Here is a 14,912-nt window from a genome sequence, read left to right on the forward strand (position 1 = left end):
ACGGAACCTCTTTATTACTATGGGAGCCATAACTCAGTATTCGCGTTTTCGGTATTCGCGGCATTTCTCAGGAACATAACCCCCGCGAATAGCGGGGGTTTACTGTACTTGTCGATGTATAATACAATGAATTGTAATTAAATTATAATCAGGATAATTTTCTCAAATTTTATCCTGAATTGTCTTTAATGCTCCAACATTTTTACCTGTCAAACTTGGTGCTCCGTCAGTTGTTACGCTTACCATTTTGTTCCATTGTAAATTATATCTTGTTAAGCATTTTTCAACTTTTTAAAATATATCAGCCCGTTGTTTGGTCTTTAAGAGATTCCATTGAAAGAAGCTCTTCAATAATTTCAAAATTAGAGGTACATCCACGTATGAAAATTAATAACTGTGCGGTATTCTTTTGGTCGTTACTTTCATCGAGAGCTATCGAGTACCATGTTATGGATTCTAATACTGATAATAATTGCTCATTCAAATTTGTATCGATACATTCAATTCTTCTTACTACGGTTCGCCGAGATAAACTTATATTCTCAAATTTGTGTTTAATGTCAGGACATATAATTCCACAAGCTTCAGTCATACATTCTTTAATATAGTCTCCATCACAAAAAGGCTTTTTGCAATTATATGAGAAATAACAAAACTTGCCTCTACAGTAGCTTCTTGTTCCTTGGTTAGCCGCGTAAACACATTTTGTTGTCTAGATAAATTTTGAATCAATCCATCAGCAGTTCTTCTTCTCGCTTCCGGAGTTAAAATGGCACCATATTCGGAATGTTTAGTAGTGAAATGTCCTTTAATATTGTACTCTTTCAACACTGAGACACTCTCCCGGCAGATGAGACAAATAGTCTCGTTATTTATGTTAGCAAAAAAATATTTTGTTCCACTCTTCATTGAAGACACGATGCTCTTGTTGAATTTTTCATTTTTTATTCATTTTTAAAAGGGCATAAATATTATTTTTATTGCTACTGGCACCAAGATGATAACCGAAGATAACGCAAAAAAACTAGATAACGTAGAATCGTCGTCACCACTGGTTGTCTGTTATCGTAGTTTTGTGCGGTTAGTTTATAATCGCAAATTATACCGTTATAAAAGCAACCGTTGGCTCGCTCCGGTTCGCGCACAATTCCAAATTCTATCTCAATTTGAACAATACAGAGATGATAAAACAATTTACAAGTCAAGAAATTCTATAATTTATTACATATACAAATTTATTTTTCAAAAAGGCGTCGCAAAAACAAGTAAACTTTTTTCGAAAATACAATTAAAGCTCGCGGGATGCACAAAAATGTGTGGTCCGCGGGCCATAGTTTGCCTAGGCCTGCTCTAAGAGGTACAACCACAATGATATGATCATCAGTGAAATGTTTCCATGAAGACCATCATGTGGTTAAGCAAGTGAAAGTCTGATGGTGAAAGGTTGGGAATGTATGGAGGATGTGGTAGAAAACAATCCATCTAAATTCTGGTGGTCTCCTTGCCAGGATACTGGTATAGGACCTTGAACTTTCATATTGAAGGAGTAATTTTCTTTCCTTCTCAGCCCTCATTCTTCCAATTTGTGTTCAGCTTCAGTGAGCAGAAATGATCATATGTCCTCATTCCAAGAACTCCATAAGGATAACCCAGCCTTGTCCCAAAAAATATGTTTTAATACTGCCTTAGCTAGACAATTAAAATTGTTTTCAATACAGTAAGGCACATTACCACTCTTTCCCCATTTTCTGTCATTGCTGCAGTGTGACAAACAGCTTTTGCCAACTTTTGACAAGCTTGAGATTGGGTAAGTGTAGGTGGGAGGTAAACAGAAGATTTTTCAAAAAAGTGGGTCCTTAGTTGCTAATGCTCCTAAAAACCAGATAACAAACAAACAACAAAGATACTGTTGCAGACTTTACCCTCTTCGGGAATATCGAGCCAGAAAAGTTTATAAGTCCCTGCTATGTAGAATTGATTGTCAACAGCATCCAAAGTTTTATCAGAAAGAAATTATCTGAAGGGAGGTATTTTTGTACGTTTGTCAGTTTCTCGACTGTATGTGTGTGACAGAGTAAAAAAAATATGTGGATGTCCTAAAGTCTCAAAACTTTATTAGACAATTGGACAGACAACTTGAATATTCAAGACCCGCTAATTTTCGTAAAATCAGACAAATGCTAATACTGAAACATTTGCCCGACACATTTTAGCAGTTATGAAACATCAAATAGCTAAATTACTCAAGTTGTCTGTCCAACTGTCTAATAAAGTTTTCAGACTTTAGGTATTTTTTTATTCTAGATATTTTTTTACTCTATATCATATATCAAAATTTCGCTATTTGATGTTTCATAACCGCTAAAATGTGTCAGACAAATGCTTCAGTATTAGCATTTGTCCTATTTTACAAAAATTAGCAGGTCTCAACTACTCAAGTTGGGTGTGTTGTCACAATGAAACTAAAAGAATTACACTGCAAAATGTCTATTTATTTATCTTCAGTGATAGTGAGAAGCACTGGAAACTTTTTTTTTGGCAAATTCATTTCAATTTTGTTCAAAAACATATTCTCTGAATAATACATTGAATTAAGAACTGGTTCTTCAAATATGATTATAATTAAGATAATATTTATATAAATGTTTCTAAAAGCTCAGTTGACAACTTCCTATTCTGTGAATTCTGTTTGGAACCAGCAAACTTTTGACAGCTGTTAGGAGTTGAAAGCTGACCGCTTTGATCTTAGGAATTTTCATAATTTTTCCAAATTAATTAATAAAGTCATACAGCTGCTCTGCCATGAGTGTCTTAAATATTTGAAGTTATAACTAACAGATCAGTGTCTCATACTAGCACTCAATCTTAATGGAAAAATGCTAGTATAACTGCACTGGTTTTTTTTTTTTTTTTTTTTTTTTTTATGATATACTATGGATAAGTTCATCGTCCATCCACCAGTTTTGATGTTTGTGATGTTACTGTCTCTGTATCATTGGGCTTTTATAATTGTGAGGAATGACAAGGAAGACAGCCTTTACTAATTTATTGTCGGGGAGGGCAGTGCTGATAAAACTATCAGCACTGCTAGTTTTGCCATCTGTACATTTATTTTCTTTGAAAAAAAAAATCTTTAATCATCTTACTTTTTAATAAGGTTGAAGTTCTTTTATTAATCTGTATTGTTTTCTAAATTGAGAGAGGTATTGCTTTCTAAATTCACAACTGTCATTGCAAAAAGATGGAGAAATATGTTATGATGGTAAGATGGAGAAGAGGTCAAATTAAGTCAAAAATAACAGATCTGCCATCATAGACCAAAGCCATAATCATAGAACAAAGATTTGGCAGCCATGCATTTATGGCTGCCAATTGCTTATTAAATTGCCTATACTCTGGGCCAGCAGTTCCCAAACTTTCTGCATTTGTCACTCAAGACACTATTTTGATGACACTTTAAGAAGTTTGCTAAACACAGGTTAGCAAACTGCTAGTCTTGGCCATCACTTTCATAAAGAAACTGTACAGAAACTGAACAAAAAACACTACATGTTCACTCTTGTTTTTGACGAAGTGATAACTGATGTTGATACTGGTTGAATAGATCTGCATACACAAATCTGTGAGGAAAAAGGAAATTATTTTTTAACGCATCCATCCTTGGACAGGCAACAAAGACGTTTTAAAATGTGAACTGCCTCCACATGGCGGGGTCAGGAATCTGACCCCGCCATGCTACTTCCCCCAGGGCTAAAAGGAGCAAACATGGCATTTGATAATTACCCTCCAACTGAACCTCAATGCTAATCATGTTCTAAATTAAATGACACTGATCGTGACATATCACAGTTGAAAAGACTGCGTACTGACACAGAACAACAGGAACGCCCATCCTTCCTTATCTTCATTCCTTGTCAACAAATGCATGAGTATGCTTGGAAAGCCCTGCAGGTTTGCATAAAATGGTGAAAAGACTTAAATCAGGAGATTGACTAACAGAAAGTGAAAGTTGTAAGCAATCAAAGACTGCTGAAACACTCAACCTTTGGTGGTATGCCTGTGCAAGTTACCCCACCTGCAACATTAAATGCACCTCCAAAGGGGTAAATGCTGAGTGGGATTTGATCAATGTCATAAAAGATGAACTGGTCCAAGAGTTAAAACAACAAAAAGTCACACAAGCTAAGCAGATTATGATCAGAAAAGATGGGCAGCTTTTTCCCCATGTGGAACATTCTTACATTTGGCACTATTTTACTATCGAGTGTTAAAGCCAGCTATCTCAATTGTTATATATGACCCTACAGTTCCTACCCAATCAAAAATTTGGGCACTCAAACCATCTGTTGAGGGGTGCAGTGTGCCCAAACTGTGGGTCAAAATCCCACACACAAATGAAATGTGATGCTAAAACACCACACTGTCTGAACAGTCAAGTTTATTCAAAATCATGTGAAATATGGAAAACAGTGAAAAAATCCAAAAATACAAAGTACAGCGGAAAGTCACTTTCCAGGAGGCAAAGAAGCAAATTATGCTTACTATGGCACATATCTACAGCAGCAGCAAAGCAATACCAGTCAGCAGTGGCACAAACTGACATGTCAGTTCCCCCACCATGTCTATTGCAGATGGACCCGAGAAATATTCTCAACCACAGAGCAATCTCCTAAGGAACAGCATATGATAGATCATGCCAACAACACACCAATTACAGTACCGCCAACTGCATCCCAGTCTTCATCATTAGAAGCCATATAAACTAAAACAGCAGTCCCAATGCAGAAGACAGCCAAATGTAATGAATATGGGTACAGGGTGATAACACCTACCTGGATGAGCCAATCTTAGATCTATATGTAGAAGATGACATGGACACAGGACATCCTATCCTTCCAAAAAAAGAAAGAATAAAATTGGAGAGACAAAAACAGACTGGACCTAAAAAGCAGACTGAATCAAACCCAACTGCTAAAAACAAATAATGGATCACAACATGCAGTGGAATTGTAGATGCCTACATAGCAATATCTATGACCTAATCAAGCAGTATAGTCCAGTAAGCATATGTTTACAAAAAATAATCTTCCTCCACAAGTAATTCCAATAATCAGGAACTATACCGCATATCAACATAATAGAAATAACATTAATACTGTGCGTGGAGGTGTGGCCATTCTTGTAAACTCAAGAATCCCTACTAAACACATTCCACTGCTGACCTACTTTAGAAATCACATTAACAGCAGTTCGAATCTACCTATCACCAAACAATAAATATACTTATAATGACTTGGGAGAACTTCTGCTATAGTTACCTCCTCCTCCCTTTTGTTTTTAATGCTCTGAGTTTCCCACATACAGACAGACAAGGAAAACTTCTGGAATCACTGCTTAACAAACATAATCAACACTGTTGAATACTGGTGCTGACATTCATTTCTCCACTAGAACAACTACAGCTTAGAATTAACAATCTACTCTCCAACATTGTTTCCACTCATCTGCTGATCAACTCTGGACAATCTTCTAAACAGTGATGACCATTATCTGATAATTTGTGAAATCCAAACAACTAGAATACCTGCTTAAAATGGAAATTTTCTAAGGCTGATTGGAAGTTATTTGCTTCAAATATCCCATTCAATGACGAACTTATCAAATACCAACCCATCGATTATGCCATACAACACATCACAATGCATATTCTGAATGCCGCAACCAATGTCATACCCAAAATCCATATTGATTCTTTTAAACATGTCAATTAGTGGTGGAGTAATGCATTCCAACTTGCCAAAAAAGAGAAAAACAGAGCATGGAATCTGTTTCATAACCACCCAACAACTGAGAACCTTATAAATTTCAAAAAACTTAAAGCAAAAACATGATTTGTAAGAAAAAAGGCTAAAAAAAGATTCTTAGATTCAGTTTGCCTCTAATATACCAACAGCAAAATAATTTGGAATAAAATTTAAAAAAAAAAAAAAAAACTGAATGGTAGATTTCTAACATCATCATCTCCAATACGGAGATAAAATAGGCAAAACTTATCATCTCCAACTGAAATAGCTAATGATCTGGCAGAAAATTTTGCACAAATCTCAGATGTATCTGCATACAAACCATCTTTTCAGCAACATAAAACATAGACTGAGCAATGCAAATTAAATTTTAGCAGAAGACTATCAGTTCCATATAATCAATCCTTTACAATTTTGGAGCTCCAGGATGCTCTAAACCATGGGTCCCCAACCTACGGCCCGGATCCGGCCCGTCAGATAATTTCATCCAGCCCGAAAGACTATTTCATCCGCCTCGTGAAATTTATTCTATAGAAATCTTTTTTGGTTGCTACATATCGTATATAAGGAATAATTTTTAATCAAAATATAATGTAAATGAGTCCAAATATAATTTTGTAACATTGTTGCAACTCTGTGCGTTTCCACTTGGCAGCAGTGTTTCTTGCGATGTTGGAAATCCCAACAGTGCGAGTGCTCAAGGCTATAAAGTTTACAGCCTAGAGTATTTCCAGCAAACACGAGTTGTCAAAGTGAAATAGTAAAGTTAAAACAAGTGACTGTTAAAACAATTGATAAACACTAATCTAAATATTAATCAAGTAAGTATTAGAGAAATAATTGGATGCAATGCGTTCTTTGCAGTTTGCAATGTAAAGACGAGTACGCATATTAATCTTTCTCCTGGTCAGCTATTCTAATTCAGACCGTAGTCATTGGGCCGCTGCACCAATTATCATGCGCAACAATTTATTAGTGCTGTTTGTATAAATGCATATTATTTTTAATTTTATTTAACTTTGAATTTTTAATTTGAATTTTAGCAAATCAAGATGTCAAGTAAAAGAAAAATTGATTCCGAATGTCGTGTCTTCAATGAACTTTGGTCGATTAATTATTTTTTTATAAGGGATAATAGCCGATGAACCTGCCTTATATGTAAGGAAGCAGTTTCTGTGTTGAAAGAATATAATTTGAAATGGCATTATACGACAAAACATGCCTCAACTTACAATAAACTTGAAGGAGAGTTGCGAAACAAGAAATTACAAGAGCTGAGCTTTGATTTCAAGCGGCAATAACAACAGATGACATGTTTCACTAATCAGAATTTAAATTTAATTAGAGCTCATTTGCGAGCATCTCAAATCATTGCTGAAGAAGGGAGGGCTTTTACTGATGGCGAGGCGAGTTTGTGAAAAGAGTGTGCCTATCAATTGCAGAAGAAATATGCCCTGATCAAGTTAAGCACTTCGCTGCTATAAGTTTATCAGTGTCAACTTTAGCAAGAAGAATCGAAGACTTATCTGCTAATGTTAAAGATCAGCTGAAACAAAAAATTACAGATTTTATAAATTTTTCGATTGCAATTGATGAAAGTGAAGATATTACCAACACAGCACAGTTATTCATTTACATACACAGTATAAATCAAAATTTTGAAGTCACAGAAGAACTTGAAAGCTTGAAGAACAGAACCTCTGGTGAAAACATATTTTATAGTGTATCAAAAGTGTTTGAAGACCTGTAGCTTGATTGGGAATTGTTGACAGCAATTACGACTGATGGTGCAAAGAATATGGTTGGAAAAAATATTGGTTTCATCGGCCATGTTAATAAATATTTTGATTCCAAAAACATCGAAAGACCTATGCAATTTCATTGTGTTATTCACCAGCAATCGTTGTGCGGTAAATTTTTGTCTTAGAACTCAATCATGTTGACTATAATTAGCATTGTGAATTTTATATGCAAAAATGGCCTGAACCATCGTCAGTTTAAAATTTTCTTCGAGGAAATCGAAAGCGAATATGGTGATATGTTGTATCGTATCGAGGTGCGATGGTTGAGTCGCGTTAAAAAGAATTTTTTTTCAACTCAGAACAGAAATAGACATATTCATGAACGAAAAATTAAAACCAGTCCCAGAATTAACAGACTAAATGGTTATGGGAATTTGCATTTTTAACAGATATTTGTGAACATTTGAATACATTGAATAAAAAACTTCAAAGTCGCGATCTACTTGTAAATGACTTGTTCTACAATATTAAAGCATTTCAGACAAAATTAGAATTATTTAAAAATCAAATTGAACAAATGAAACATTAATTAACTTTTATAAAACTTGACAGAAAACGAATTTCCAGAATTAAAAAAAATTAGCAAGAAGAATAATTTCTATTTTGGTAGCACTTACCTATTCAAAACATATGAACATAAAATCTAAACATCGATCAAGAATGACAGATGAAAATTTGCAAGACTGGGAACTTCTACTATTAAACCTAACATTTCAATTATTGCTAAATCAAAACAACTACAAACATCTCATTGATTTGCTATTTCTGTAATATCAAATGTGATTATAATAATAAAAATTGTGAATTTTAATATGACTGTCTTTATTTACAATAAATATTCCTAGTTTATAATTTTTTATAGTTTTTCTATCTTGTACACCCCGTTTGACCTGGTGAAGTCACTAAAATTGCGTTTTTTGGTTTACAGTGTTTTTAGACGTCAAAATTGCACCGACTCCGGCCCACCATTTGTTATGAATTTTCTATGAAAAATTTTCTAGACAAAAAGGCATTAAACTCCCTATTGCTTTTCTGAAGGATCTTCTCCAAAAGCTACTATCCTCACTCATGGTGTCATTTAACAGTGCTAGCTTTTCCTAAAGCTGGAAAAAATCAGATGAATCCATGCAACTATAGACTTTAGCTGCTTGGGCAAGACATTAGAAAAGATGATACACAATAGGCTTGCATGGTATATAGAATCCACTCAATCATCAGTTGTAATAAATACGGCTTCCAAAAACTGATCCACATTAGAAATTATGATGAAAGCTGAGTAACATACAGAATGCCTTTATCCAAAAAGAAAATCTTGTCATGGTGTGCCTGGGTATTGAAAAGGCATTTGACACCACCTGGCACTATGGCATTCTGCAAGACCTGTATGCCATAGGACTCTGAGGTTGACTCCCAATGATCATAGAGTTACCTTAGAACTTTTCAAGTGAGTTATCATAATGCTGTTTTGCAATCTCTTGTCCAAAGAGAAGGTGCACCACAAGGTTTGGTAGTCAATACTACACTCTTTGCTAATAGAACAGAATAAACAATTTAACACAGAACATTTTGGGTAACGTGGATATCTATTTTTATGCCGATAACATTGCAATATCTTGCCATTCACAGAATATGTATTCCATTGAAAGCCAGCTGCAACTCACAAATACACAAAATACTCAATACACAAAAGTGTTATGGACTTCATGTAATGGTTATCGTCTATTGATAACCAAAATTACAGCCATTCACTTTTGTAAAAGGTGTCAACTACATACAGAACCTGAATTATCACTGGAAACTCAACTGATACCAATTACCAACAATATTCGATTGTTGGGCATGATGTTTGACACCAAACTGACATTTCAGAAACATATACTACAAACATGAACTGTCTGTAGAAAAAGGGGAATGTACATACATCCATGTGATGACTACTTCCAATGTTGGGAGAAACACTCCCGGAACAATCAAAACTTTCAGAAACTACACACAGCCCACTCCTTGGAAAATTCACATACTCTACAAATTTATACTGACAGTTACAAAAGTAACACAGCTGTGGTCCTATGAACATCTCATTACCACAGGAATGCAGTGTTTTCACTGCAGAAAACTTTATGCCATTTGACCTCTCTTGCTAATGATTTCGCTCTGAAGACTGTAATCTGTACAGATTCTCAAAGAATCAATTTTCACCCTTCAATCCATTTATAAATCAAATAAGAACTCAAATATTTGGAACTTCATAACAATAAGCAGACTGTCACATTTTGTTGGATCCCAGGGCACACTGGAATACCAGGAAATGATAAAGCAGCAAGAAATCCCTGACAACAACTGTATTAAAATTAAAAACCAATCATATGCAGAGTATGCAATGAAAAATGAGCAGAAATTTGGCATAACCAGTTAAATGACGTTACGAAATATAAAACAGAATCCACAGCTATGGAAATCTAGCTTCTGCTCAAACAGACATGAAGAGGTTGTGCTTGCCAGAGCAAGTATTGGTTATATCAGCCTTACACATCTCTATTTATTGCAAGGAAATAACCCCCCCCCACTATGCTTGCACTGTGATTCACCACCAACTGAAAAACATATCCTTATAGAACGCACTCATTATCAGTCTATCAGATCCACGTCATTCCAATCCCACTCTAACTTAAACAAGTCTCTTCAACTTAGAAGTATTATTGGGGAGAACTCCAATTTATCTGAGTTTTCCCACTATCTAAACCTGATTAATATTTATATGCTCTTCTAAACTCTTTTTATTAAACTGTATAGTGTCTCTCCACAGGAACAGGGTGCAATTTGGCCATAGTAGCCCTTGCACCAAAAAAATCCACTACAAAACTATGCGGCCCAGAGTGCCAAGCGATATTAGTGACCACACCACCCTTTTCATAGTGATTATCTGATATGCTTTACTGTAAATACATTTCTCCTGAGTTTTGCAAGTCCGTTAACTCTTGAGTATTAGAATTAAGTACATCTATTCAAATAATATAACCTAAAAAATAAAGTACCTTTCTTTAACTCCCCCCCTTTTTTATTTTTAGTTCATACTAACCTTCTCTTCGCTTGGGTCATGGTCCCAAGTGCCAAGGGAGTGCACTCACTATCAATCTGTCATAGCAATTTAAAAAGTGATTTGAAAGCATCTTTCCTCTAAGCGACTAGACTGAGTATAGAGATTGTCAAAACTCTTCCTTTATAAAGTTATTTATTTTTGGCTTGTTCTAAATAAAGAAATAAGCTTCATACCAAGAAAGGAAAAGACATCTTTCTTTTGTGTGTGTGTGTGTGTGTGTGTGTGTGTATATATATATATATATATATATATATATATATATATATAACTTCTCTAACACACTAACCTCTTATCACTTGGCACCACTCCTGCCTCCATGTGGCAGGGCTGGTAATCTGATTATAAATTCAATATTCAGTGTAAAAAGGAGCAATTGTGAATCTGTTAATATCGCCAACTGTGGAGCCTGCGTGCTCACATGAACTTGAGTCAGCTCAAGCAAAAAAGAATCAAAAAAGATGATTCTACACTTGACCTGCCTGCTTTTTTATTTTGCACTCTTTATCAATGAAACCTCTTAGTAGCTTATCTCCATTTCTTGTACAGAAAAGCATAGAGGCTGTGCCAGGCACTCCTAAAATTGTCAAACGACTTCGCACAGGAGATCTCCTTATAGAAACGTCCAATCCCAGTCATTCTAGACAGCTCCCAAAGCAAACGACTTTTGGAGGCCTTCCCATTTCTGTAAACCCACACAGAACATTACACATCTCAAAAGGGGTCATTTCAGAATGGGACCTCCCTAATATTCCCAAGGAAGAAATTGCTGAACAACTTAAGGAAACAAGCATCATCAGTGCCAAAAGAATAATGACCAAATAGGATGGTGTCATTGTTGTTGTTGTTGTTGTTGGAGGCTTTACGGCGCAATGGTAGCTAAAGGCCATTATGCACCAAACAATGGTAGTAGTTACCAGGTGTCATTATAAGCAAGATGTGTATTTCGTGGGATTTAAAAACTATATTCTGTCATAGCATTTTATCTTTTTTAGAAAAGTGAAAACTGCATCAATGTCAGACCTGTCATCTAAAATTTGTTGCAAAGTAGATATGATTTGAGCTGCATGGCTTGATAAGAAGGTGGTTTGCCGTACTCCATTATAGAGAGGGCAGTCAACTATGATATGCTGGACTGTGATTTGCACTTGGCAGTTTGGACATAAAGGCAGATCTGAGGAAGAAGGATAGTGTCCTTACACCCACAAGGAATATTATCCTTGATTTCAACCCCGAATCTTCCTGTGTCAGTTAAAGCTGGCTACCTTTCCTGTAAGATCTGACTATATATACCAAATCCGCTTTAAATGCCAGAAATATGGTCATTCTCAAACAGCATGTCAAGGTAACACCATTTGTCCCATGTGGCTCACCAGCCACTCCCAAACTGAATGTACTGGGTACAGCAATGTACTGCCAGTGTGCTCACCCTGCATATTCCAGAACTTGTGAATCATGGAAAATGGGGAAAAAAATACTGAAGTACAAGGTAGAGAAAAATGTTACGTACCAAGAAGCACATAAACAAATATTAAATGTGATGCCTTCCAAATCATATTCTAATGCAGTTAAAAACACTAAAGGATTTTCACAGACTTGTATTACAATTCCTCCAAAATTATCTTGCCCAGTGGGCCAGATCCATCCTCATGGATGGTGAGACACTGATAGCAACAAAGATTAGTGAATGGAACAAAGGGGTGCTCTTACGAAGAAAGGCTTAAGTTTTGCAAATTACAGTGTCTGGGAACTAGGCACCAGCGGGGTGATCTGATAGAGGTATATAAAGCCTTAAATGGTTTGAGCATGCTCAATGCTGATGGGATTCTTCCTTTTGCTCAGAATAATCACCTGAGAGGGCATAAATTCAAATTGAGAAAAGACAGATGTAGGATAGACGTGAGGAAATTTGCCTTTAGCCAGCAGGTGGTTGGTTGGTGGAATAGACTTCCATCCCTTGTCGTGGAAGTTGATAGCCTAAATAAGTTTAAGGCTTAGCTGGACAGGTATTTCGAACGAACAGAGGGGTGAAGTGGAAGTGGTTATTTTTTATTTATTTATTTTATTTTTTTTTTTTGGCTGATGCTGCATAAGCTTGCTTTCTTGCATCAAACGCAAGTAGCTATCACTCACATGATCCTCTTATGCTGTTCTAGTAATGCTTCATTCATCTATTTATTAGCATTACTCTAAAGTTTTATGGTTGGCAAAGACATCCTGGGATGTCAAAAGCTACTGTGTGTTTTATTCTTGGTTTTTATTTGTTTTACCTTGTATTTAGTTTATTTTATTTCAGTATTTTTGAATTAAAACTATCAAATTATAGTTTGCAGAGATAGAGAAAATTTTGATGTTGTTCATTCCCAAACCAAAAGGCCTTTTTCTTTCTAGAAATGGTTTATGGTTTAGATATATTGAAAGTTTATGACAACAAATATTATTTATGTATATAAATTTGTTTGTTGATATTTATGGGCAATTGCTCTTTATTTGGACTCAAGATACAAATACCTAGTCACTCAGTTATTAGCTAAATCGGTTTACTCTTTCTAGCTTAAATAAACATATGTATCTTCTAGAAAAGGGTAATGTTCACTCGGTTTAGAATGACATTGTTCATATCTAATACTTTACACAGCTTTATACAGATATTATATATCAAAGTATTATTTTTATTATTATTATTTAAAAGTTGGGATCACACATACTTCTTAACTTTTTGAAACTTCTAATGCACATGGCACCCAAACTGTGGTCTGCAGACTCATAGGAGTTTGAAGATAAGTCTGTGGGAACCTACAAAAACAGGTGGACTAAAGTATGAGGAAAAACTGCAGTTTTTTTTTTAAAGAAAAATTATGGATTAATTTGTGCACTGATTTAAAGTGGAATGAAACATCATTTATCTCATTTTATTATGTACAAATATGATAATATTTATATATCTTGATGATTAAGATAACTTAACAAAATGTGAAATTATCATCTGACATACCACGCTTTCTTTTTAATTCTTTAGAGTCCACTTCCGAGTTAAGGTAATTAAAGTTAGTAGGTAATTTCAGCTTCTCCAATTTAATATCAGCTGCTGCAACTTGTGCAGAAATATTTTCCCCAAGAGGACACCTGAAAATTTAAAAACAACAACTCATCTAATTTAAATAATGTTCAATATTAATGAAATCTCAGTTGGCATAATTTTAATTATGCCAACTGAGATTTCATTTAATTATTCTACACTGGAATACCTTTAAGAGTGTCTGCTAAATAAGATGATACATGTTTGCCATCTAGTATCAACTTAGTTAACAGACAGCCTAACGGACAGGTTAACAGACAGCCTATGCTAATGCTGAATCATTAATGTATATCTGCTTATAATTCAGAAATAAAGAATATAGTTTTCCTTAACAATTAAAACAGTATTTAATGTATCTGCAAATCCACTCTGGTTTGGCTTGATTTACCCCCCTCCCTGCTCAGTGCATTAATTCATACAGTACTCCAACTGCAAAGAGTTATAGTAATCACATGACTCAAAACAATATAAATACTTCTTGTGACAAAGAGATTTATTTCTAAGTTAATGTTTTTAACTTCTATCTCATACAAAGCTCCTCAAAATTAAAAGTAACCAGAGGTTTCAGAAAGGCAGGACAATTAACACATTAACTTAAACAATTGGGATAATGGGAATTTTCTGGCACAAGGGCAACTAAGGCCAATTTGTGCCTGCTACATCAATTATGCAAATACATTAATTTTTTTTCTGGGCATGTGTTAGAAACATTCATACAAATGAATCTGCTTTAAAAATCTAAAAAAGTCACATTGGCATTATCACTGAGAATATGACTCAGTTCTAATGAATTATGCTGGATTATAAGAGATGTAAAATTTTCAAGTCAAACAGCTTGATTTTGGAGACAGTCAAGGAGGATATGTTTTATTGTCAATAGGAAGGGGCAATAACAATGGTGAGGTCCTCACCTGTCAACAAGTGAAGATGGGTGAGATGTATGTGCCCTTGCAAGGACAACCTCTTCTCATCTGTTCAACCAGGAAGTAGAGTTCTAGAGTTATGGCATTTTCTTTATTTGAAAGGGCTTTATAATGAGTGATGCTGCTGCTGCTGTACTAATACTCATTGTTCAATACATTGTTCAATGATGATACTTACTGCCAATTCTGTGTTCATCCTTTCGACCA

At 35.1% G+C, this 14,912-nt stretch overlaps 1 protein-coding gene across 2 annotated transcripts in view; it reads right to left on the reverse strand.

Moving 5' to 3' along the window:
• Positions 1-14,912, reverse strand: part of Tcs4 (Threonyl-carbamoyl synthesis 4) — a 344,103-nt gene that overhangs the window by 38,836 nt on the left and 290,355 nt on the right. The window contains exons 8-9 of one of the 2 annotated variants that reach the window (XR_016546994.1): positions 13,699-13,829; positions 13,412-13,499 (exon numbers count right to left, since the gene is read on the reverse strand). Coding sequence is in view for 1 of the 2 variants with exons in the window: in XM_090374528.1 (XP_090230654.1) it covers positions 13,468-13,499; positions 13,699-13,829 (163 nt within the window). In the remaining variant the exon portion in view is untranslated. Of the gene's footprint in view, positions 1-13,397; positions 13,500-13,698; positions 13,830-14,912 lie in introns of those variants that run through there. The other variant, XM_090374528.1, reaches the window with a different exon arrangement.

The sequence above is a fragment of the Mastigoproctus giganteus genome, chromosome 1 (assembly GCF_048544385.1).
Source record: "Mastigoproctus giganteus isolate SK-2022 chromosome 1, ASM4854438v1, whole genome shotgun sequence".
Lineage (NCBI taxonomy): Eukaryota > Metazoa > Arthropoda > Arachnida > Uropygi > Thelyphonidae > Mastigoproctus > Mastigoproctus giganteus.